Below are 25,019 nucleotides of genomic sequence, written 5' to 3'. Positions count from 1 at the left end.
TCTCTGCCTTCCACTGTGTTTATCAGAGAGAAGCACTTGTGTCGAGCTCTCACCTGTGTTCAGTGTGACACTCTCTGCCTTCCACTGTGTTTATCAGACACTGTTGGTTTGCAGCCTGTTTCTCTGTTGCATTTCCTGCTCGGCTTCTGCACAAATGTACAAAGAGAAGCTAAAGCTAACCATCTGGCAGCCCTGTTGTGACAGTGTAGGTTCAAGTTCACAGTACTGACACACAGTATGAACATACAAGTCCCCTACAGCCTCATCCCAGATCTGAGTGTTGACAGATCATCCCCACCGCTGGCACAGGTCAGCTTCCTCCCAGTCCTTTCCCGATGACACAGCCTGTCCCCCCTCACCACAGCCGCCCTGAGGACACAGCAAGGGGTACATGGCAGGAGCTTTCCCTGAGCTACCACCCGTATTTCATTCCTCTCTTCCTGTGGGGTTGTTAACCTCATATGTCCCAGCCCTGTCCACCGACAGGCTAGACAGCAGATACATCCAGCACCACGTCTGGAGGTGACTCCACAGGAGGGATCCATGGCTGGCACAGGACACGTGTGAGGCTGGAGCACCCAGCAGCACTAGGTGGGAGCACCATCAGAGAAACCTCGGGGATGGCCCGTTTAGGGCACAGGGACATGAGGCACAGTAAAGAGCACAGGGATGCTGGGCGATCATCCGAGAGAATAAAACAAACCTCCCCCATGCTACACCAACAGTGGGGGGGGGGGCAGCTCTTCCTTGCAGAGGGCTCCACACGATGACCATCTGTAGGGAAAGGGGTGCAGGACTTGACTCAGGATGCCTCAGCAGCAAGATCCCAACTCAGTGTGACCTGGAGGAGCCACCCTTCACCCTCTACAATGTTGTGTGGCTTCAACTCATTTAAACCATGTGACACCCCTCCACGTGACTTGGGGTCCCCATCACTAAGGGATTGACTCAGGTACCTGCCTCCTTTGGGAAGCTGTAACTGGTCACAGGGACACTAGGCAGAAATATCTAAACAAGGAAATGTCAGGTAAGTGTGGCCAGGAAGTTCTCCCTGTAAGGGGGAGGGGGGCCCTCTCAAGCCCAACATCCAGTTTATCCCCTAGGGAGCATGGGACGGACCCAATTTGAGGCCCATTCTGCAGACCATGCTACCAGGAGTGGACTACACAGTTGCCAACATGAGAAGTCAACAGGAGTCTGGGGGACAAGGACACAAGAAGCTGATGTCATGGCAACTCCAGTAGTGGTCTATAGTTGGCCGTCAGGGCCTGAGGCTGGCTTCTCCCTGCCACTCACCTAGCACTGAGGTGGGGGCTCTCTCCTCTTCCTGCAGCTCCTCTGTTACAGTGTGGCACTATTGCAAGTCCATCTTCTACAGTGTGGCTGGCACTGTTTTTCCAGGCACAAAGCTAGTGTCACAGTGCCAGTGGTGGCTGAGACACACCTGACCACTATGGGGCACAAGGGGGCCAGGAGGTTGCACTTTTATCTTGGGAGCAACCTGGGAGGAGAGCAGGCCTCAACATAGAAGTCTGGGGCCCTTGGATGCCAAAGAGGTCCTGCCACGGAACCAGCAGAGCCGCACTTCCCAGAGTGGGTGCTACTCGATAAGTAAGGTGGCAGGCAACTGGACAAAGGACATCTAACAGCTGCATTGCTGTTAGGACCTGGGCGAGACTAGAAATCTCTGATGGTGCATGTGCACTGCTGAAAGTGACCAGAGAGATGGCAGCCCCTAGAAAAGTGAGACAGGAAAGGAGGACCATGCCAACACTCAATGCACCCCTCGCCCCCCACCTTCAGCCACAGCAGGGAGTTTTGGATCTGCCTGTTTGGCCCTGTAGTCACCACCCTAGCCAGGTTATGTGTACCACTCCACCAGGCTGGCCCTCAGATGTCCCTGTGGCAAAGACACTGATGGGATCTCAGTGTGTGACTGGCTCAATCTCAGGGTTCTTATGTAGTGTGGAGATGTGAGCATGGTGACCTCTGTGGGATGTCAAAGGGAAATGACCCTAAGAGACAGGCAGGAACCCTGTGGCTCTACGGGTGCTCCTGCTGCAGTCATCTGCTGTCTCACAGCCTGCCTGAGTCCCTGTGGTTGCCTATGACACATGTTGCTCCTCACAGTGGCTTCTGATTGTCATCTTGCATTTAGCCATTAGTGGATTGAACCACTTATGGTGGGTCTCCACTTACTTAGCTGACAGAGCTGAGACAGAGCCATACCATACTCAGGCGGTGGCCTGTCCCTGAGGCCAGCAAGTCTGATAGTGGTGCACACTTTGTTTGCACACTTCTCGGGAGCCCCAGGTCCACTCTTCTACTGGTTAACAGTTCTGGCTTGGAAACATGTTGTTGAAAAACTGGAGACAACAATTGATCCAGTACCTCAATGAGCCACGCCGACCCTGCCAAGTCAAGTACCTAGGCTGCAGTGACTCAGAGAAGGTGCACACTTCTTTCTAAGTGAGAACACGAGCATATGCCCCTTCTTTTGCACAAGGACAGGGTTCTTGCTATGGTGAGACAATGCCCAGCTTTAAGGGGCAGTAGTAGGAAGACAGGCAGGCACAGGGACACAGAGACTCACAGGAAGGAGTCACATCACAGGGTATGTGTGGAAGGATAAAGCCAGGTTGTGGGGTGGAATATTTGCTTGGCAGTCCTCAGGGGCAGAGGGGAGGAGTAGGCAGCCAATACAGAAACCATATAGTGCTCATAGATAGCACACAGGCGTTTGCCTCTGGGGACTAGCAAAGTGGACCAGAGGTAAAAGCACTTGCTGAGCAAGGCTGACAGTCTAAATCCAATCCCCAGAACCCACGCGGAAGAGTGACTTGCCTCTAGAGAACTGTCCTTGAATCTCCACATGCACACCAAGGCCTGTGTGCACCTGCACTGCATACACACACACATGAGGAACATGCAACAGCAATAAGAATAAAGCTCACCTCATCTCTGACTCCTCCTCATAGCCAGCCTATGAATGCCCTAGAGATGTCTATCATGGCGAGGACCAAACAGAAAACCAGCTACAGTGTGACAGCCATGGAGATGCATGCGTGCCAGCCATGGAGATGCATGCGTGCCAGCCATGGAGATGCATGCGAGCCAGCCATGGAGATGCATGCGTGCCAGCCGTGGAGATGCATGCATGCCAGCCATGGAAATGCATGCGTGCCAGCCGTGGAGATGCATGCGTGCCAGCCGTGGAGATGCATGCGTGCCAGCCGTGGAGATGCATGTGTGCCAGCCGTGGAGATGCATGCGTGCCAGCCGTGGAGATGCATGCGTGCCAGCCGTGGAGATGCATGTGTGCCAGCCGTGGGGATGCATGCGTGCCAGCCGTGGGGATGCATGTGTGCCAGCCGTGGGGATGCATGCGTGCCAGCCGTGGAGATGTATGCGTGCCAGCCGTGGAGATGCATGCCTAAGAGGCGGCCGACACCGGTAACACACTAGAGATCATACTTGGAAAGAAGCATCGTATGCTGGACCAGAGGACAGGGACTGTCCAGAAGGACCTGTTACCCACTTAAGAACCATTAGCAGTAGCCAAACCACATCAGTGGCCATCTCCTCCTACAAATGCGCACACAAGAGCTGCCATTGTGACAGCAGGGAGCACGGCTTCCTCTCCAAGAGTCTCTGTTTCAAGGACATCAAAGTATTTGCAGCAGACACCGGCATGTGGGCACTAGCCGGGGCAGCCAGCAGAGTCTCTTCCTGTTCTCCACACTGGCAGAAGCCAGGCTTGCTGGCAGTGTTCACCCACGGCTACCAAGGAGCCTGGCAGGCAGGAAGCACAGGGGACACACAGGTGCTGGAGGGGCCAGGCCAGCTGGCGATCTTGATGGCATCTGAAGAGACCAAAGCACTGCTCTAGCCTCTCAGCTGCCTGATGCAACCAGGACATCACACTTGCACGGGGTGGGGGGCACTTAAGGGGCAACAAGCACACAGGACGGCCTGCCTTGCCTCAGACGAATAGTTGCAAGCTGGGTAAGATGAGGAGCCCACTGACCTGCTGCTGTCAGGTGTCTCCTGTGGATGTGGGCATGGGGAGGGAGGGCTAACAGATGGCCCTTCAAAAGAATACTGCACTGGGTCTGGAGGGGAGAAGGTCGTGGTAGTGGGAAAAGTGCTCGTTGGTGCAATACCTGAGGATGACAAGGATCTCTGGGAAGCAGAGAGGGGCAAACCGACTCGTGGAAGAGAATCAGGCAAAGACAGCTAACCTGCCCCACGATCTCCAAACCCAGATGTCTAAAACACATCCGGTCCAGTGACACTAGACAGGCTACAGAGAGAAACCTCCACAGTATGGGGAGGAAGAAGCATAGGTTGTGTAATGTGCTTTCTGTAAAATGAAAATATCAAGAGGGTTAAGCAGTTCCACTGGAAAGTTTAGAATAAGTTGGTGAGATAAGATCAGAGATGAAAAACTTAACCATCAAAGGAGGACCAAGTCTCGATGTCGGGGGCTGGGGGGCGGGGAGGCAAAATAGCTGCAGTTCTCTATCTGGTCCAGAAGGCAACAATATTTGCACAGACACAATAATACACAGATTGTGTGCATTGTAAACCAGTAACAACTATATCTGCATCACTTCTTGGTCTTTGGACTAAAGTCAAGTAAAACCGACGCCTGTGACACAGTTATGGTAAGATGTTGGAAATGGCACGAAGGGCCTGTGAGGGGTCCTTGTTACTCATGACAGGCAGTACACGAGCAATGTCTAAAAGGGACACACCAAGATCGATCCATGCACAGACCTCATTGGAAATACAAATTCAGGGACTGGCAAGACGGCTAAAGATGGTAAAGGTGTTTGATGGGTGGTTTTAAATATCAACTTGCCACAGCCTAGAATTACCTGTGAAGAGAGTCTCAATTGAGGAATTGCCAAGACCGAGTCAGCCTGTGGGCATATCTGTGGGGATTATCTTGATGCTTCATTGATGAAGAAAAACCAGTCCATTGTTGGTGGCACCATCCCCTAGGCTGGGGCCCCTGAACTTTCTCCACCAAGAATGAAGAAACAGGTAATTCTAACTTCTGGGGGTGGGGGCAGAGAAAGCTGCATGAAAGCTGTCGACAGCACAGATACATTTACTCTCTCTCTGTTCTTGATTATGGATATGATCTGATGGCTGCTTGAGCTCCTGAAATGGTGGATCACAACTTGGGAGTTGTAGGCTGAATAAACCATTTCCTCTACTGTGTAGCTTTGGTCGGTATATCTGATCACAGTAACAGAAATGAAACCAAGATACCATATGGAGGCAGAAAGAAATGGAGAAAGAAAGAGAGAGAGAGGAGAGAGGAGAGAGGAGAGAGAGGAGAGAGAGGAGAGAGAGAGAGAGAGAGAGAGAGAGAGAGATGGAGGAAGGGAGGGAGGGAGACAATTCACTCCACAAAGTTGTCCTCTGTCCTCTACATGTGTGCTACAGTACGTGAGTGCACACACACACACACACACACACACACACTAATTTTTTAAATGAGAAACATGATGCAAATACCAGAATAAGTGCTAGCAGAGATAAGGGGTTTATCTGGGGCGAGAGCGGGATCTGGGTTGAGCATGGCGGCTTTGTTTAGAATAGGTCCATGCGCACACCTAACTTCTTTGTTTTTAGAAATTAAAAGGATACTTTTTAGGTCATGGTCTAGCCAGAATATAAGGAATCCAGAAACTGATAAGTAGAAGATAATTTATAACTCCCTACACACCCGGCATTGTTGTTCATCTCTTTGGATGGCACCTGTCCAAAGTGGCATTGGTGCTGAAGGTTACAGAAGGACAGTGCTTGTCATCAGAGTGGGACAGGGACACAGCTAGAGGGCAGTGTGTGTGTGCTGCTACCACCAGGGAGGGGTCAGTGTATCACCCAAGCTTCCAACTCCAAACCCTGGACAATAAACCCTTTCCCTACCAGAGCTGGTGCGTAGCAAAGGGCAGGACATTTGCATGGTGTTGTACAAACCCAGGTTCCCAGCAACATAAAGCAAATTTTTATTTAAACTCTTAAAAATCTGATAAGTAAAGCCAGCTCTTCCAGGACCACAAGAGAGGGGTTTCTGACTGTTCTGCCTGTGGGGAGCAGAAGAGAAACAAGCAAAGATGGCCTTGGTGCTGGAGAGTGAGAGACTGCTGGTGTGCCAGAGAGCAAGACGGACAGACACGGCTTGATGGGTGAGGCCACTCAGCAACCACAGGCAGCTTCAGAAGGAACAAACTTGGAATCTGACAGACCCTCACTATAGGGGACTGAGATCAGGCGTGCTGGGCTCGGCTGTCCTTGAGAGGGACTGGGGATGAAGACAACTTTCTACCCCAGACACACCCCATGTCCAAACAATCTGGCAAAAATAAAACTAAGAGGCAAGCCGGAAGAATTCCAGATCAAGCCCACCCAGCAGCCCCAGGACTCAGTGAAACGGGTTTTTTCAAAGTCTCAGAACTCGGCTCATTAAAGGGAACCACGTTTTGGAAGTGGGAGTGGAAGCAGGCTAGACCCCGAGTGAGCAACAAGGAATAAGGAAAACCCAGTAGCCCAGGCTAGCCTCGAGGTGACCATGAACTGGGCTGCACCTCCAGGAGTGTGGGGAATACAGGTATGATTCAAAGCCGGGCTTCCGGATCCTAGGCAATTAGAGTCAGGGTCTCACTCTGCAAACGGTCCTAGCACCTCTTGTGTCTCAGTCTCCAGCCCGCTGGGATTAAAGGCACGAACCTTCCTACATGGAAACATTGTCTTTCAGATTCAATTAGTGATTTTTTTTCACTAGATTTAAATCAGAAAAAGGAGGAAGGAAGGGAGGGAAGGGAGAGATACACAGGGGAAGGGTGTGTGTGTGGGGGGGGAATGAGAATGTGATCTCATGTCCCCATTTGGGTAAACACTGACCCTAGGCCCCTACCAAATGGTTGACTGAGGCAGACTACAGCCATCATGCCACACAGTGGTCCTCACATGCTGGAACCAGATTTTTCTGGGCTCTCGTGAAGGATGTGATGGGACATGGTACTGGGACAGAGGGCCTGCTGTCATCCTGAGTTGACATTTTCAGGAAATGAGCTCTGTGAGGCTATTCCTCCCCTAGTGACACACCAAGAGGTTAAGTCAACAGAGCCAGGCCCCAGGAAAGAGACCCAGGTTAGCTTGCTGACGGCAGCTCCCGAGCTCAAGGCCGGCCTGGCCATTGCCGCTGACTGTGAGGATAACTTAATTAAGGAAACTGCTTTCCTGGAGCAGTGGGGCTGGGAGCAGAGCGAGAGACTGTAAACTGCAGCAGAGGGCATGCAGGCCGCTGCAGTGTCAGCCACAGGTCTGGAAACAGTTTCATGGAACCCACTGGGCCTGGCCACCATGCTAATCACTTCCTACAGGCAGCTCTGCTCCCTCACTAATGGGTCTTAATAAAAACTTCCAATTGGGCCAGTAAACCCCTCATTAAGCTGTTTTTAAAGCATGAATTTAAGAGCGGCAAGGGTGAAGGGTCACATGGAGCATTTAATTCACAACGGCTGGCAGGAGGCGCTGCCACGAAGGGAAACACGAGTGTCCCCAGCGTGTAAACATCCCATGTGGCCCAGGGCCTGCCAAGGATGGCCTGACAGCAAACCGAGCTCTCTACTTGGCATGGACAAAGCTCCCCGAATCATTAAACTATGGAAAAGATATGGAAAAGAACAGAACTCACGAGATAATCTGTGGGAGCCGTTCTTGCCGTGCGTGCTGTGGTGAGGCCGTGGACTGCATGGGAGCATGGCTGTTCCTGCAGACCCCTGCCTGGCCTCTCTCCCCTGTGACTTACCCACTGGCTTGAAGCTTTCTTGGGTTACATGCTTTAAAGCTGTCCTCACGTGAGCTCATGTGTGTTTGCAGCTAATGGGCTGCACATGATCCAAGGCCCGAGTGCCTCGTGGAGCCCTGCGTCCGGACCCTGCCTGTGGAAGCTGACTCAGCAGCATGTCTGTCCTCGGCTGACGAAGCACAGCTTCTTACTGAAACGAAGACTCATCCAAACGCTAAGTGCCCAGCTCTTATCCTGACCGTGTTGGACTGAAACAGAGATGCCAAAGGGTCTTCTAGAATCCTTTTGTGAGTCCCAGGGACCTTCATACCTGGGATTATCCTTAGAGTATTGGATTCGTGCTGCCCTGAGTGGTGGTGGGGGGTACCTAGGGGACAGCAAAGGCCTGTAGTTACCCCAAACCTGTGTGATCCCCTAAGGCACAGGGCTTCTCACAATCCCACACCCACACAGCAACCTGGTCTCCCTTCCCTACAGACACCAGAGATAGTATGGCCTCTCCAGAAAAAAACCAGTGTGCCAAGGGGCCCAGGCAGTGAGAATGGGGAGTGTGGCCTATACTGTCTGAGCATCGCCTGGGAGGCAAGGTCTACACCCCATTCACCACAACCAAAGGACATACAAAAGGGTTTTGTGGTCTAAAGCACTCCAGAGGCTTCCGGAATGTGCCACATTTCCTGACTGCCTATCTGGACCTTGAGGACTTTACAGTGTCTATCACCCAAGGGCCTGGCTGGAGGAGGCTGTGTTACTTGGCTGGACTCTATCATGCTCTTTTCTCCCAGGCCCTCCCCAGTCCTATCAGCAGGCAGCCCCCGCAGCCCTTGGAGCCAATGCAGTCATCCTGTTGCTCCCTGTCCCCCACAGGCCATGCCTAGGAGTCAGTCTGGGAATAAGACGGAGAAACCTTGCAGAGAGTATAGGACTCAAGCCCCAGAGACAAGGTTGCAGTTCCCTCTCTGAACCCTTCCCAGTGCACACAGAGCTCAGCATGGCTTGGAGCCCAGGGGAGACAGTGGCCCATGCCAGGGACAGTGACTGAGCTGGGGACAGCAGTCATACCGCGTACTGTGTGTGCTGGGATGGCGCCTGCCAGGAGCTCAGCCTGGAGGGCTACTGCAGTTCCAGAGAACCAAGTGAAGGGGCATGAGGAAGCACAGTCCCTCTGGGACAGGAGTTTCCTACATCCACAGGGGACAGGAGGGATTCTTTTCCGACCCAGTCCCTGATCTGCATGTTGCCAAGACAAGTCACCACTCACCCCGCCCACACAGCAACTGCATCTGTCTGGAGATGAGAGTACAGCACTGAGATAGTGACAGGTGACAGAGAGGAACCCAACGCTGCCACAGCTAAAGGGGGCCTCTGAGAGAGACAGCCAAAAATTACTAATAAAAAACTTGAGTGTGTTGGGGAACTGTGATTGTCTGAGACATAGGAGGGTAGCTGAAATGAGACCTCACTGCGGGACTCCTTAACCAGAATCCTTCACTGACGGTGGTGACATCAAGAGGCCAGTCCCCCCACATCACTGTGGAACAAGAACAGAGGTGATGGGACCCTGTTGCTAGCAGAACGAAGGGTGTTCCCCACGAGGCCCTGTCCACGGACCCTTCTAGACCCCATGCCTTTGAGCATGGCAGAGCTTCCTTGCTCTGCAGTGAGTGCTGGTGGGACTTTGGTATTGACCGACGGTCATTTGTATTGATTCAGTTTTAACTAATTCAATAAATGCATGTTAAGCTGGGTATGGTGGTGCATGCCTGTAAACTGGCATTTGGGAGGCTGAAGCGGGAGGATAAGGAATTTGAAAACCATATGGGGTAGATAAGTAAGACTTCTATCTTGAAATGAATAAACAAATAGATACAAATACTGACGTACTCCACACAGTGAGAAGCTGCCACACTGCATGGGGCTCCGGATGCTCGGTGCTTGACAAATCACCAGCCCGCAGCACCACATTTTGGCTCTTAGTTCCCTGAAGCCTCCGTGTAAAACAGAGGCTGGTACAATTAAGATCACACAGCCAAGAGGGCAGACGGTGCTCACTGAGAGATCTCCGGCTCCTGTGGGCGGCAACATAGGGCCAGAGAAGAGCAACTCCAGAAGTCTTTATAACTTTATGCATATAGGTATTTTGCCTATATGTCTGTGTACCATGTGTGTGCAGTGCCCATAGAGGCCAGAAGGGGGCACTGATCCCCTAGAACTGGAGTTATTTATGGTTGTGAGCTCCTAAGTGGGTGCTGTGAACTGAACTCAGATGCTCGAGAAGAGCAGCCAGTGTTCTTTTTTTCCTTTGTGTGTCTGTGTGTGTGTGTGTGTGTGTGTGTGTGTGTCTCGTTTCTCTGTGTAGCCCTGGCTGTCTCGGAACTTACTCTGCAGACTAGGCTGACCTTGAACTTACACAGATCCGCCTGCCTCTGCCTCCCAAGTGCTGCGATCAAAGGCATGGGCCGCCATCATTTCCCGGCTGCAGCTCACTCCAGCCCTTCCAGAAAAGTCTTCACCTGGTGCATCTGCTGCCCGCCCTGTGCTGCCTACCCAGGTGGGCTTTTGTTCTCTGTGACAGCAAGAGAGACATGGAAGGCAGGGATACAGCAACACCATCAGCTTCCAGGTCCCTGTACCACCAGGTAAGTCAAGGACACAGCCCAGTGGTGACTCGGCAGTGGTTTTCCTCTAAGTTCCTGAGGCTACTACCTGGAGGTCTTCTGCTGTTCACTCCCACCCCCAACCTCGGCTGTGCATAAGAATCCCAAGTTCTTTTGTATCTCACCCCCTTCCCTGCTATGTGCCTGGAACCCTGGGGATACCCCAATGCCCACATTCCAAGGTGGGACAGCCACCGCTTGGCCTGAAGATGTGTGGAACACCTGTTACTTCTCATCGTGCCTGTCCAGTGACACAGCCACAGCTCCGGAAGTGCTGGCAACGAGCGGCCGGAGTGCTGCAGACTTGATTTTTACCAGGAATTGCCAGAACCCTTCTACACCAAGGAGCAGGGATCCCATCCAGATACAGGGGTCAAGGCCTCGAGGTGTCCATATTCATAACCAGACAAAAAAGTGCTCTTGTTGCAACTTCAGATAAGCAATGGACACTAAGAAAAGGTTTGTTCCGGGAAGCACTGGAGAACACAGGGTTCCCTGGGGGGACGTTGATACAGAAATAAGAAACAGATACGAACATCCTGAACTATTGTGTCCCAACCAGCGACAGTGACCCTGCTCTCAGCTGTGTGGGAAAGGCTCTGTCAGCACAGCTGAACAGTTTAGCAGATACACACGTATCTGTCTATTTGGGGAACTAAAAATGAGGGGAAACGTTTACAGTGGGAACTAAAAACGAGGGGAAACATTTACTGTGGCAGCAGACTGATGGCCTCGCCTTTGCCAGTAGGTCTCCTTTTCTCGAACTGCAGGGAACACTCAGTAGGTGAGGCTAAGAACATAGACCCAACAGTGACTTGGGACTCAGGCCTCACATCTGAAGCCACATAGGATAGGCAGGGTGTGGCCCAGACATACAAGCACAGCATGGTTAACTGCAGTGGGGCCAAGGTGCCTCCTATGGCGTCCTTGGGTAGAACTGCAGGGCAGTAAAGACACCCTCCCCCACCCCCACTCTCCCCTTACAAAGTATCGTTGTGCCAACTTACGTACGTGTAAGTCCCCAGGTTCTCAGCTTCCTGGCCACTTGGGGGCTGGCTTCGGACACTCTCTAGTGATTATCAAGTGGTGTGGGCTGGGAACATCCAAATGTTTCACTAATCCAGTGCCCTGTTCTCACTACACTGCCTGCCCTGTCCCACGAACACACCTCCGTGCAGCTCAGTGGGCCACAGGACTCTAAGACACACACTTGGGAGAGGCCTCTAGTACTTCTCCCAAATGCCTTCTCTAGTTATCGCCTTAGTAATAACTAACTACCATGGTTCCCTGAAGTTCCCTGAAGCGCTGGAGAAGATAGGGTTCTCTGAAGCAGCTATGCACATCTTGCTTCACACCCTGCGACACACAGGACCTTTGTCCTGACCAGCCTCCCTGACCCTGCCCTCAGGAGTTACCATTAGTTTTTTTTTGTTTTTTTGAGACAGGGTCTCACTGTGTAGTCTTGGGTGAACTGGAGTTCACTCTGCAGACCAGGCTGGCCTTGAGCTCACAGAGATCTGCCTGCCTCTGCCTCCTGAGTGCTGGGACTAAAGGCATGCGCTATCACACCAGCCACCTTCTTGTCAAGATTCACTTATGTTTATTTTATGTGCCTGGGTGCTTTGCTTATATGCATATCTTTGCAACACACACACACGCACACACACACATGCACGCACGCACGCACGCACGCACGCACGCACGCACGCAGTCCCTGCAGAGCCTAGAAGACACTGGACCCCTTGGAACTGGAAGTACAAATGTTGTTAGCCTCTGTGTAGGTGCTTGGAACCAAACTTGGTTCCTCCACAAAAGCACTAAGTGCACATATGGTCTGAACCATCCCCCAGCCAAGCACCTCTGTTATTACCCAGTGCACTGCCTCACCTGGGAGCCCCCAGTCACAACCCACCCTAGCTGCTCACTCATACCAGAGCCCAAACGTCAGGACTTGCCAGCCTACTCACAAACTATAGAGCCGTGCCCACACCCCAAGAGCCAGCAGTAAGGATTTAAACATGAGATAAGACCCCATATCCAAAATGCACAGAGATACATACCCCAGCACACAAGGCAAGCCCTCACACAGGTTTGTTTCTGCATGATTGTCACTTACCAAAAGAATACCTGAAACACACACAAAAAAAGGAAGACCATTAACATGCCAGCTTGGTTTTATATGCTAACCCATTATGCTTACCCACTGAGCAAAACCCATTGGTGAGCTTGGGGCAGTGTGGGGCCCGGGAGGACCCACCTCCAGGAGGATCAGCTGCTAGGCACTGAGTAGGCAAAGCTGGGGGAGACAGGGCCAAGAGGCCAGCAAAAGACACTGTTGAGTGAGCAGTGCCACTGCAGACGTTATACCCCAGGATCTGAGGTTGGGGGTGCCTGGGTATCTTGACACAGATTACTGGAAGAGAAGTTACCTTTAGAGAAGTTACATCAAAGGTAACTTCTCTTCTCAAAGACCACGGTAGGCACTGCTGCCGCAGTGTCCTTTACTTTATAGTCACAGTGGGAAGATGCCTGGGACTCTGATGCTGGGACCCATCATGCTAGACAGTCATGGGTGTGCTGGTTTGAATGAGAATGGCCCCCAAAGCCTCATGTATTCGAATGCTTCGTCACCAGAGGGTGTTGATATTGGAAAGAATTGTAAGAGTTAAGAGGTGTTACGGTGAGTGTGGTGGTGCAAGATTCAATCTCAGCCCTTGGGAGGCAGCAGGTAAAACCCTGAATTCAAGGCCATGAGTTCCAGAACAGCCAGGACTACACAGAGAAACCCTGTCTTGACTAACCAAAAACAAAACAAAACAAACAAAACCCCCAAAAACCGAGGTATGGTGTTGCTGGAGGAAGTGTGTCAATGGGGTCACGGGGGTGAGCTCTGAGGTTTCAACAGCCCATGCCAAGTCAGGCTCTCTCTCTCCTACCAATCGGGATATAGCACTCAGCTACTGCTCCAGTGCCTGCCCTGCACGTGTGATGATCATGGGCTAACCCTCTGAAGCTGCAAGGCCCCAATCAAATGCTTGCCTTGGTCACAGCATCTCTTCATAACAATAGAACAATAACTTAGTCACCAGGCAGGCTCTCTGCCACCAAGCTGCACCTCCAGTGTCCCCACTCCCAGTGCCATCCATACCAAACATGCACACCGATTTTATTGTGAAAGAAAGACACACTGGCACATGCTACTCACGAAGGGTCCTAGAACACCATGCTGAGGGTGAAGACAGACACAAAGTCACACACTAAGGGATTCTGCCCACAGTAAACGCGGAGCACTGGTTACCAGGGGCCACTGGTCTTGGTTTGTCTTACTCCAGTTTCAGACAGAGTCTTGCTCTGTGCCTAGGCTGTCCAGCAACTCGCTGTGCAGCTCAGGTTTGTCTTGAACTTGCAGTTTTCCTGCCTGCCCTGAGTGGTGGGATGAAAAGCGTATACCGCCATACTCAGCTTGACTCATGCACATTAAATAGATATTGCAGTGTATGAACTACATCTCAGTGAATAAGAAAAGCTGAATGCAATGTGTATTGGTGAAAGGAAAGAGCCTGAGACCGGCCGTGGGGTCTGGACTCACTGAGCGGACCGACAGCCTGCTGGCTCTGAGGCTAAGTCAAGTGATTCCTGCCTGGCAGCGATACGCGCTGTTCTCAGGGAAAACAAGATGCTGGAGGGAGGCAGTGAGTACATTCTCTGAGCACAGTACTACATGTTCATAGAGGAGATATTTAAGTGAACAGCACACTTACTAGCTCCTACTCATAGCCAACCCCCAAAACACGCTATGTGAGAAGTTCTCCAATGAGTAGCATCTCTGAATAGAAAATGGGGATGGGCTCATGGGTGGGGCTGGAGAGATGGCTTAGTGGTGACACCTCCTCCTCTGCAAGCATGAAGACCCAAGTTCAAGTCCCTGAGACCTGAGTAAAAGCTGGGTATGGATGCATGTGTTTGTAACCAGAGCAAGCGTGCGTGCATGTGTGTGTGTGTGGGGGGTGCACGCACACACACACACACACACACACACACACACACTTTCTTACTTGCTTTTGTGAGGAATTTTGTCACAGCAAGGAGAAAAACAATCACTACAGATCCCACCCCTTACCCGCTTCCCATATGTACACACTGATAATGCTTGCCACATCCACAGATTTCTCCAACACACCTTCCTGTGGTCCATACACTCTCTGCCCTTGGCGATCCTCTAAACTCCAACACCTCCTGTAGTCCTACAGGGTCCCATTAAGGCAAGTTTTGAGCCATGGCCCAATGTAACAGCTGGCATAGGCTGCAAAGACTCTTTATGTAAGGGTTGAAGGGCAATGTTTCAAAGTCCTTCTGACCTCAGAGTGTCCACCAGCTGCCCAATGGTCTCTGCCTCATCTTCTCAAAACTCATGGCTCAAGCAGGCCGGCAGCATATTCTCAAGGGGACGCGGATCTCTAAGTACAATCACACGTTTCACCCGCAAAGAGAAAAGCCAGAGTTTGGCTGAACGATGACAGCAGCCTCTGCCAAGGCCTAAGCGTTTCGTGATGCACCCCTGAACAAGCTCACTGTGGCACTTCACTTCTCTACTTACCAGATCTGCCCTACGTTGACCAGGGACGTGTAGAGGGCCCAGAGGGCAGTCATGAGTATCATGTTGGCACAGCCGGTCACCAGGACAAAGGATGAGAGGCCCAGCCCAAGAAGAGCAATGAGGTCCAGGTTGAAGTTCATGTCTGACCAGTCCAACAACCACATAATGGTTGGTGTATAGGTCCAGGCAGTCCAGCCAGTGCTGCCATGGAAGTACTCCTGGACATTCTTCAGGTACAGTTTGCAGGGCAGCAGGCCCCGGTCACCGATGAGGGCCTTGTTCTGATTGAATGCCACCAAAAAGGCCACAACTGGAAGACATACAAACGCAAGAGTTGTGAGTAGGGTCAGACCACCCCTCCATGGGCTCAGGGATGTAAGTAGGAACTGGGTCCCTGTGGGAAAAGGAGACGCTAGTGGCTGGGTGACACAGGGCCAGGTGAGACAAGTGGACATGAATAGGCCCCCATGGACACAAGTGTGCACGGACCCAAGGGGACACAGGCAAGAACAGGCCTCCATGGGTACAGGAGGAGAGAGGCCTTGGGCTAGAGGGGTATGAAGAAATAATGGCCCTGCAGTCATAAGGACACATGAGGAGGAGATGGGTCCACGGACATAACATAACATGTTCCAGTTTGCTTTCTGTTGCTGTGATGAACACCATGACTTAAAGCAACTTAAAAAACAACTTAAGGGCAGAAATGGCTTATTTCAGCGTATGCTTCCAGGTCACAGTCCATCACTGAGGGAAGTCAGAGCAGAAACTCAAGCAGGAACCGTGAAGCAATACTGCTTACCAGCTTGCTCTCTGGCTCATACTTAGCCCAGGACCTTGGGATGGTGGCGCCCACAGTGGGCTGGGTACTCCTGCACCAGCCATTACCATCGATGTCCCATAGACATGCCCATAGCTCAGTGTGAAGGGGCAATTCTTCACCCCAAATTCCTTCTTTCCAGGTCAAGGTGACAATAAACACTAATGAGGACAGGTCACAAACAGGCACCAGCAAGGGCCAGCAGCCTTGGCTACTCGTGAGATTGTGACAGCCCGTGCTCAGAGTCCATTCCTAGGATCTTCCCTTTTATAGGGTCCTTCCACTGCTTCTGGGTGTTCACCTGTGTGTGCCTAGTGCAGGGTGGGGGAGGAGTAGAATAAAACGAAGGAAAAGGTATGAGAGAGGCGAGAAGCGAGAGGCACACACACAGACGGGGGATGTGTAAGTGCCTTCATTAGTGAAAGATGGTCTATGTGGATGATCCCAAAGAACTTACAAAGACAAGACAAAAATGGCAACCGTTAGCACTAACGGTGAATTTATCAAGATCATGGGATGGGTCACAAGGTCAGAACAGAAGAGCCGACTGCACTCTTATATACAAGCAATGACCGGCGTCATCTAAATTTGAAAAAAAAAAAAAAAAAAAGAGCCAGGCAGTGGTGGTGTACACCTTTAAAGCCCGAACTTGGGAGGCAGAAGCGGGCAAATCTCTGTGAGTTTGAGGCCAGCCTGGTCTACAGAGTAAGTTCCAGGACAGCCAGGGCTACACAGAGAAACCCTGTCTCAATTAAAGTATAAAAACAACTAGAAATAGTGCAAGTACAAATCTAATAAATGTGAGACGGCTCCATCTGTGGGAAACTGTAAATCACACGAGGAAGAAAGACGTGATAGAGGGTGCGGCGAGCTAAGCCACAGTCGTGTGCTTGGAGAGCTGCGTACGTCATTGAAACCACAGTCAACTGTCTCAGCCACACACGGAGTCTGTCTGGAGGTCCTGACAGGCTGATCCTGACAGCACATATGAACTGTAATGCAAACAGAAGAGGGAGAGACTTGTGGCATTCAGGTTGAGCATCTCAGGATTCACTGGTCAAATCTACACTAATCAAGATGTGGTGACTTGAATGTGCTTGGCCCAGGGAGTGGCACTATTTGAAGGTGTGGCCTTTTTGGAGTAGGTGTGTCACTGTGGGTGTGGACTTTAAGACCCTCATCCTAGCTGCCTGGAAGCCAGTATTCAGAACAAGATGTAGAACTCTCAGCTCCTCCTGCACCATGCCTGCCTAGATGCTGCCATGCTTCTGCCTTGATATTGGATTGAGTCTCTGAACCTGTAAGCCAGCCCCAATTAAATGTTGACCTTATAAGAGCCACCTTGGTCATGGTGTCTGTTCACAGTACTAAAACCCTAAGACACAAGATAAGGAGAACTGGGGAGAAGGAAAAAAAGAGGAGGAAGAGGAGGAAGAAAGAAGAGAGAAGAAAAATGAAGAAGAAAATGAGAAAGAAGAAAGAAAAAGGAAAAGAGATGAAGGCAGAGAAGGAAAAGGAGGAGAAGGAGAAGGGAAGAAGGAGAACTAGAAACAGAAATCGGTGGAGGGGAGTGGAGGCCAAGCAGTGGATTCACATAGACTCACAAAGTTGCAAAGACAATGTGCTGAGGAAATACAATCAACAGCTGCAGCTGAACCAACTGCTACAGTTTCTATGTGACTTGACCCCAAGATCCCTTATTCCTTAGTGTGACAGTGCTGCAGGATCAGGAGGCTGTGGAGCCCAGTGGGAAGTCTCTAGGCTGGCCCCACTCCATCACCCTAGCCCCTGTTCCATGAGTGGGTTTGCTGTTGCTGTGACTTAGCAGAGAGTGCCCACCAGAACTGCCACCATGGTCTATACACTTCTCCTGCCACAACCAAGCCAAAACAAAACCTGAGCAAAATGCACCTCCATCCGTCCCCGGGCCCCTACGCAAGCTAATACCAAATCCATGTGCAAAAAGATGGCCTCAAACAAACTTAACACTTTAACATAAAAATTCATTCAAGAGGTCCACTGCCTGAATGTGGTACAGATAAAACCAAACAGTCAGAAGAAAACCTAGGCTGTGCCTGGCAGCTCATGCTTGTCATCCCAGCATTCACGTAGCTCAACTGGGAGTTCAACAAACCAAAAGGGAACGGGGAGGGGAGGAGCAACCTATGTGACTCAGGTTTAGCAGCAAAGGTTTTAGACAAAACACCAAATGATCAGTTCATGGCTATCAAGGGCGCTTTCTGTTTTCTCTCCTCAGCTAAGAGGTCAACCAGACTATATGTAAATGAGGAAAAGGTGACCAAGCAAACACAAGGAACATATAGCCAATCCTCGGAACATACACCTAAACCTCCCTGGGGTGGAACGATTTTGCTCTCACACAGCTTCCTCAGCACACTTGGGGAGCACGATAGGCTGAGCAGAACAACTCCCCCATGCTCCAGACACTGCGGTCCCACAGTTGAGGCTGGTAAGTATTCATGTCCAGAGCCCAGTCCTTCCCAAGAACAGCGGTAGATGAATCGCATCAGTTGCCCAGTGTCCCCTCTTTAGCCTCCTGGGTGTTCCATGGGGTTCAAGAAAGACATTGTCCAGGAACAAACCTGGTGCCTAAAATACACAGGCCCTGGGTGTAGTAAATAGACAGCAGAGCTAAAGCCAAGGGCTTGTCACTCACAGCCATCCGCTTACTAAGCAAACCCTGAATGCATTCTCTCCTATGTCAGTAACAGTGGTGTCACTGGACGTGTGCACAGTGTGATGCATGAACAAGGTGCATGGCAGTTAATACATGGGGTGAGCATCCTCAGGGGCTAGAGGCCAGGTACCAGGGTGATGCGTGAATCTTTACTTCAAGCGGCTGGGGCAATCCCTACAGGAAAGCCACTCTCAAGTACTGGCATGCCACGGCTTCCACAGCTTCCCTGGCTTCCCTGTGGTAGCCGCTCTGGGAGGTTAAGTCATACACACCTGCCCTGTGGAGAGCTCACCCTTGCCATCTGGGTGCACCCTGGGACTGCTGTGATCAGAGTCACACAACACCAGGTGGAGCTAAGAAGCAGGCTCTGAGGCTGGCTTTGAGCACCCGGTACTCAGCCACAGTCTTCTGAGCACCGCTTTCCTTACAGCCATTGTTTGTCTTTGACAGGGCCTTGCTACTATGTAGCTCAGGCTGGGCTCAAACTGCAGATTCCCTGCCTCTGCCTCTCAAGTGCAAGGATTATAGGCAACAGGTGCTTTGGAAGTGTGGTGCTTAAGGAAAGACCTGTAGATCCCAGGCTCCTAAGAGGGGGAACCTCAGAATGCACTGGACCGTATTTAATTACAAGTCTTTCCGCATTAGAAGCAGTGCAGATCCAACATTCAGGTGAACTAGCTGTACAAGTATCATTTTGAAGGGATCTCAGAGAATAGCTCAGAGTCCAGTGAGGTCCAGAGCCTTTCAGAAGAAATTACATCTGGGACTGCTGGTTGTCCAGCAGCCATGGATCATGAAACCATGACACAGGAAGATGGGAAACCTAAAGAATGTGCCTACCTCAAGTACATGTGCAATAAGGAAGCAAAGCACATTGCACACACACACTGAGCAGCCACTAGGAATGTCTGCCTGAGTCAGGAGCTCACAGCCTTTTGTGTCAAGCTGAAATGCTAGATCCTATACTGACCAAAGGTGACACTGCTCCTGAGAGCCCAAGAGCCTATCTGCAAAGTGTCTTCAGCACAAAGTCACCAGGTGCCACTGTGCTTACCACTTCTGTCCCTCCTGCAGACGCCCTTCATCTTGCTCTGAGTGTGTCAGTACCAACTTTCCCATGATTCCTTAGTATTGCATGGGATAAACAGCACAAGTCTGGAAATTTTTTCCACCAGTTTTAGAGAGAATGGGTGGAAACTCAGGCAGACAAACACATGGGACTGTTTGGTTAAGGACTCCAGTTCTCCAGTGCACCCGGAAGTGGCCAGTCTGTCACACAAAAATGCACATGAACCTGACTCTCCACAGGAGAGTCACATGGACACAGCCCAAAGCCTGAGATGACTCTTCTGAAAGATGTCCAAGGTACACCATGCACGAGCCTGGCACGCCCTGGGCCCTGGGACTTACTTAGCCCGTAGTTTTGCCTTCCTTACTAAAAGGCTGGGCCACGGCCACCAGTGTCCACATAGTCACTGGGTCACCCCCTAGGTATTAGGAATTAGGGTGAGGACTTGGAACCCACTGCCAGATGTCCACAGGTTTTAAGCACAAGCTCTGCCTCGTGGCCACAGGCAGGGTCGGCCCAGTGTGAGTAGACAGGCACTCAGCCACAGCTGGGGGTTCAGGTGACACTACAGTGAGTTGTCTGGGGCTGGTTCTATATGACATCTCCTGGCCCACTACCTTTGTGGATAGCAATAACAGGCCAGGAGCCGAGGGCACAGTAAAGCAACATCAGTGCCCAGTGTTGTGGTACACACCTTTAATCCCAGCACTCTGGAGGCTGAGGCAGGCGGATCTCTGTGAGGAGTTCAAGACCAGCCTGGTCTACAGAACAAGTTCCAGGGCAGCCAGGACTAGGCAGAGCAACCCTGTTTCAAAAACAAACAGACAAACAAACAGAAACCAAACCACCAACAACAAAAAACAAAACCAAGAAGAGGCGTGTACGGGGGACACCAGCATGCCTGCCAGGACCTTTGGTTCTGCTTTCCCTGAAGTGAAGGAGGCTAAGGACTCTTTAGGCTCAGGGAGGTATGGGATGCTGCAGAGGACTGTAAAGGTCTGCAGAGCCGGAACCTAAGACGAACCTGGGAGTCCTTCCAGAGCTGACCTGGTCGAACCTCACTTCTTGCCTACCAGTGAAATCTGGCTAGATCCTTGGGTCCTCTGCCGGGTGCCCTGCCAAGCAGGTCAGGTCGGAGCTGTTGCACAATCTTTAGGTCCAGTGGGGGACCCACTGAGAGAAGGCAAAAGGGGCGAGGCTAGGTCTAAGTTGCAGGCTAAAGACCCTCATCTCCCCTTGGGCTTTGGAACAGGAACAGAATTAGCATCGTTTTGCCACTCCCAGGGAGCTGGCAGAGGGAGTGCATGGGGACTGCCTCCGCCTCGTACACGTGCTAAGTGGGGCTGTGGAGAGGCAGGGATTAGGGTGGGGTCCCGGGAACACGCCGAGGAGGGACCTGACATAAAGTTTAGGCAGCCACTGAGTGGGAGATGAGAAGGCGGGGTCCGGAAGCTCACAGAAGGGCAGGACGGTTTTAGTGCAGGATCCTTGAAGCCTATAGAGGGACAAACGGGAGTCCGGAAGCAATCTGGGTTTGGGACCAGGTCACAGGATGCCGGCAACAGCCCGCTCCCACCGGACACTCACAGTAAATGAAAGCGAGGGCCCGCAGGAGCACGACTCTAGTCAGCCAGAAGGTGCCCGTGTGCAGCCGGGCTGGAGAATCCGCGCGATCTTTAGCTAGAGAAGGTGGCGACGCTGGACTGTGCTCCGCACCCCCGACCTTCCGTTTTCTCAGCGACCCCTCGGGCGCAGCCATTACTGGGCTGACTGGGCGCATGAGCACAAAGGGCGGTGCGCGCGGAGGCCACGCCCACAAGCCTGAAAGGCCACACGCGCTCCCCTGGATGACACGCGGACTCCTTGGAGCTAAGGCCCACGCGCCACGCCCTCTCTGGGCGGTCTCGCCTAGCGGTGGGCGTCTCCGTGGTGGCTTCAGTATTTGCAGAGAGTGAAGCAAAGAGGGAAGGAGCTAGTGACGGACGGCCGTGTCCTGGGTGCGGGTCTGCTACTCTGTAGCAGGGAAGGCCAGGCCTGTGGAGGTGGCAGAGCAGGGTTTTCACGCTGCATTCCTCTGCTGCCCGCTGCCCAGGAAGGCGCAGATTATGCTGGAGGACAATTGACAGGAAGAAACCTGAAATTTGCCCTGGAACCTCCTGCTTTCTCTTCTTCCTAAATCTCCTTGTCTGTGGTCCCCAGAGACCTCAGTATACAGGTGGCACCCCTACGAAGATCTAGGACCTTGTTCAAGCTACTTATGGGACCATTGGACCATCAAGGACTCAGATTTGCCCATCAGTGGCATGCGCGGAATCCCAAGGAGACACCCCTTCAACTCTGCTTTTATATTTGATTTTATTTTTAATAGCTCAGACTGGCCTTGAACTATAAAGCCCAGAATGACAGCAAAGAAATTGTCCTCATGAGCTGCCTTCCTCGATGCTGGCATTACAGGTCACTTGCCTGATAGCAATTTTTTCGTGTTAGGGGCCACTCCAGCACTGCCCGCAAATGATACTAGAGAGGCGCTGTGTAGCAGAGGAGAAAAGGACGGTCAGGGCGGGAACATCACAAGCCAGAGGGGTTATAACGCTAACTACAGGGCTCTCTGGAACAAGGGCTTTCTTCATTCATCTTTCAGAGCTTTCTATGTTTTAAAGATCTTGCGCCTTTCTGAATTATCGCTGTTTTTTTTTTTTTTTTTTTTAAAAAACAACTTATCCTTAGCATCTTCTTTTTGTGATTGCTGCTGCTTTGACATATAAATTACCAATGCTTGCATGGTCAAACAATCCATTAATTAATATTTATACCTCTACACCAGCAGTGAGCCTTTTGTGGGTAAGGACTGGGGCTCTTCTCAGCCTCCAGGCTTCCTGATACTAGAGAACTAGCATATAAGTACATCCTATAAAGGGCTCTGGGTTTTTTGTTTTGTTTTGTTTTGTTTTTTTTAAGTTTCCTTTTCTTTTTCTTCAGAAACACTCCCTTGGGAGCCCAGCTGTGAATATGCCCCATTACAGATGTTGCAATAGATAATACAAATACTTCCCACCTGCCAGGCCTCCTACAGGCCAGCATCTGCCCAAGGTCTCAAAACTTTAGAGACTGAAGGAACCTGTGTATCCTGCATCTAGATCTTTCAATGGGAACCCTTAGCCCTGCCTCTCCTCACTGGCATATGCCAGGCATGGGATGGGTCAGCAGAGACATTTGGGGAGGGCAGCTTTAGTCTGCACAACTTCCCCCAGATTATTTCTGGAAGCCAGGGCTATGCAGGGGTTAGAAGGAGAGGAAGGATCACTCTGCCATCAGGTGTGACCCTGGGTGCTGTGGCTCAGGTGGGGAGCATCCTCACAAAGAGCCCTTTGTCTTCAGCTTCCCCTTGCCACGGTAACATTGTCCTCCCTGCAGAAGGGCACAATGGGGCATTGTGAAGAGCACAAAGTGGACCTCTTGTTCCAGGATCCAGTGCTCCAGCTGGGGCTCTAGGCTCCCTCTTGGATTTGTCCATGGTGGCGGAGGCCAGCAGAAGGGTCTGCAGGAAACTTGGGTCCTCGGTGGCGGGAGTTTCTTGCCCCGGGCCTGCCTTTCTGGGATGCCATCTGGAACCAGCTTTCAAGCAGGTCACACAGGGCAGGGTGGAGCCAAGGAGAGCTTATCTTGCTTCCCTGTTTAATGCAAAGTACACTGGGAAGCTGTGTATGGTGGTGCATACCTGTGGTCCTAGTACTGGTGGTGCTGAAGCAGGAAGATTACAGCAAGTTTGAGCTGAAACACACTGGAGTGTCACTCACCCATTAAAAGGGATAAAGCTGAATATGCTATAGTATGGATGAACCCTAAGACCTCAGGCTGAGATGAGCGTGATACATTGTAGGATAAGATGCTATAGTATGGATGAACCTTAAGACCTCAGGCTGAGATAAGCCTGATACAATGTAGGATACTTTTTCTTTAAGGCACTTCCACTAGATATGTGGTTTGGGGGCGGGTGAGGGAAAGAAGGGGATATGAGGATTCCTTCAAGAATGTTGTCAAACTAGATGGAAGCATGACCATGCTGATACCCTGCACGCTGCTGAATCCTTTGGCTTGTGTGAATTGTAAGTCCCTGAGCCACCCCCTTTTTTTGAGACACCTTACTATGTAGCTCAGGATGGCCTTGAACTTGAAGCCATCCTCTTGCCTTTGTCTTATAAGTATTAGGATTACAGATGTGTCTCATCATGCCTGGCTTTACCACAATGTTAAAAAAAAATGTAGATTAAAAACTGAGTTCCTTAAGTTGAATGTTTCACAATTATCTAGAGGGAAGGCATCCCTTATACTTGTCAGAGTATCTGTGGCATATACCACATGTGTGTGTGTGTGTGTGTGTGTGTGTGCGTGTGTGCATGTGTGTGTGTATGTGTGTGTGTGCATGTATGTGTGCGTGTGTGTGTGTGCGCGTGTATGTGTGCGTGTGTGTGTGCGCGTGTGTGTGTGTGTGTGTGTGTGTGCGTGTGCGTGTGTGTGTTGAACATCTGGTAGTTGAGCTGTTACATTCAGCTGTGGGTCACATAGAAAGCAAAACCTAGACTGAGCTAAGCAGCTGGAGGCTCATATACTGGGCCACGGGGGGGGGTGGGGTTGAGGTTTGCCCCTGTCTCCTCAGAGGCCACCATCATGAAGCAGGCTTCTAAATGTCACTTTTAGCCAAAAACTACAGAAAGTCAAGCTGGCAGGCCAGAAGGAACTAAGGTGAGAGGCCCTGAGGTCTCTGGCAGCAGCAGTGAAGAAGAAGAAGAAGAAGAAGAAGAAGAAGAAGAAGAAGAAGAAGAAGAAGAAGAAGAAGAAGAAGAAGAAGAAGAAGGTGGTAAAGCAGAAAGGGGTCCCAAGAGGGACATCCAGCTCTGGCCCTGACTGGTGTCACCATTCCTAGTTGGGTCCCGTGCCCCAGCTGTCTGAAACCTCCAGCACAGTGGCTAAGATGGGTACGGGGACAGGGCACACTGCCCGCTAGCTGGCAGCTCTCCCAGCAGCTGCGGAATGGCTTCATAGAGGAATGAGCCCCCTGTCAGCACCTCATCCAGCTGTCCCCAGGCACCCTGGCCCAGCAGTCCCCACTGTCTCAGGGCTATTGTCCCTGACATGCAGTCGCAGCTGTTTCTGGCTCCCCAAGAACCCAGCCTGGGCTCAATATAATCGTGCACCCTCCATTTACCCCAATTTTTTATGTCTTGAAGTCTGCTTGTGAAAGGGGGGGCAGGATCCACATCTGTTGCTTTTTCCTAGAAGAGTGGTCAGTTGAGCTGGTTCCCTGCCACTCCTGCCCTGACTGTCCAGCAGCCAAAACCCATCAGAGCCCAGC

The 25,019-nt window shown here is 51.4% G+C and overlaps 1 protein-coding gene across 2 annotated transcripts in view; it reads right to left on the bottom strand.

Annotated features, from left to right (window-relative positions):
- Positions 1-21,453, bottom strand: part of Lmf1 (lipase maturation factor 1) — an 81,855-nt gene extending 60,402 nt beyond the window's left edge. The window contains exons 1-3 of one of the 2 annotated variants that reach the window (XM_021221399.1): positions 21,254-21,453; positions 15,083-15,392; positions 12,602-12,612 (exon numbers count right to left, since the gene is read on the bottom strand). In XM_021221399.1, coding sequence (XP_021077058.1) covers positions 12,602-12,612; positions 15,083-15,392; positions 21,254-21,446 — 514 coding nt within the window. In that variant the 5' untranslated portion in view covers positions 21,447-21,453. Of the gene's footprint in view, positions 1-12,545; positions 12,613-15,082; positions 15,393-21,253 lie in introns of those variants that run through there. The other variant, XM_029533155.1, reaches the window with a different exon arrangement.
- Positions 21,454-25,019: the final 3,566 nt, after the last annotated feature.

The sequence above is a fragment of the Mus pahari genome, chromosome 21 (assembly GCF_900095145.1).
Source record: "Mus pahari chromosome 21, PAHARI_EIJ_v1.1, whole genome shotgun sequence".
NCBI classification, from domain to species: Eukaryota; Metazoa; Chordata; class Mammalia; order Rodentia; family Muridae; genus Mus; species Mus pahari.
Note: the sequence above shows the minus strand (reverse complement) of the source record. Positions and strands in the feature narration are given on the sequence as shown.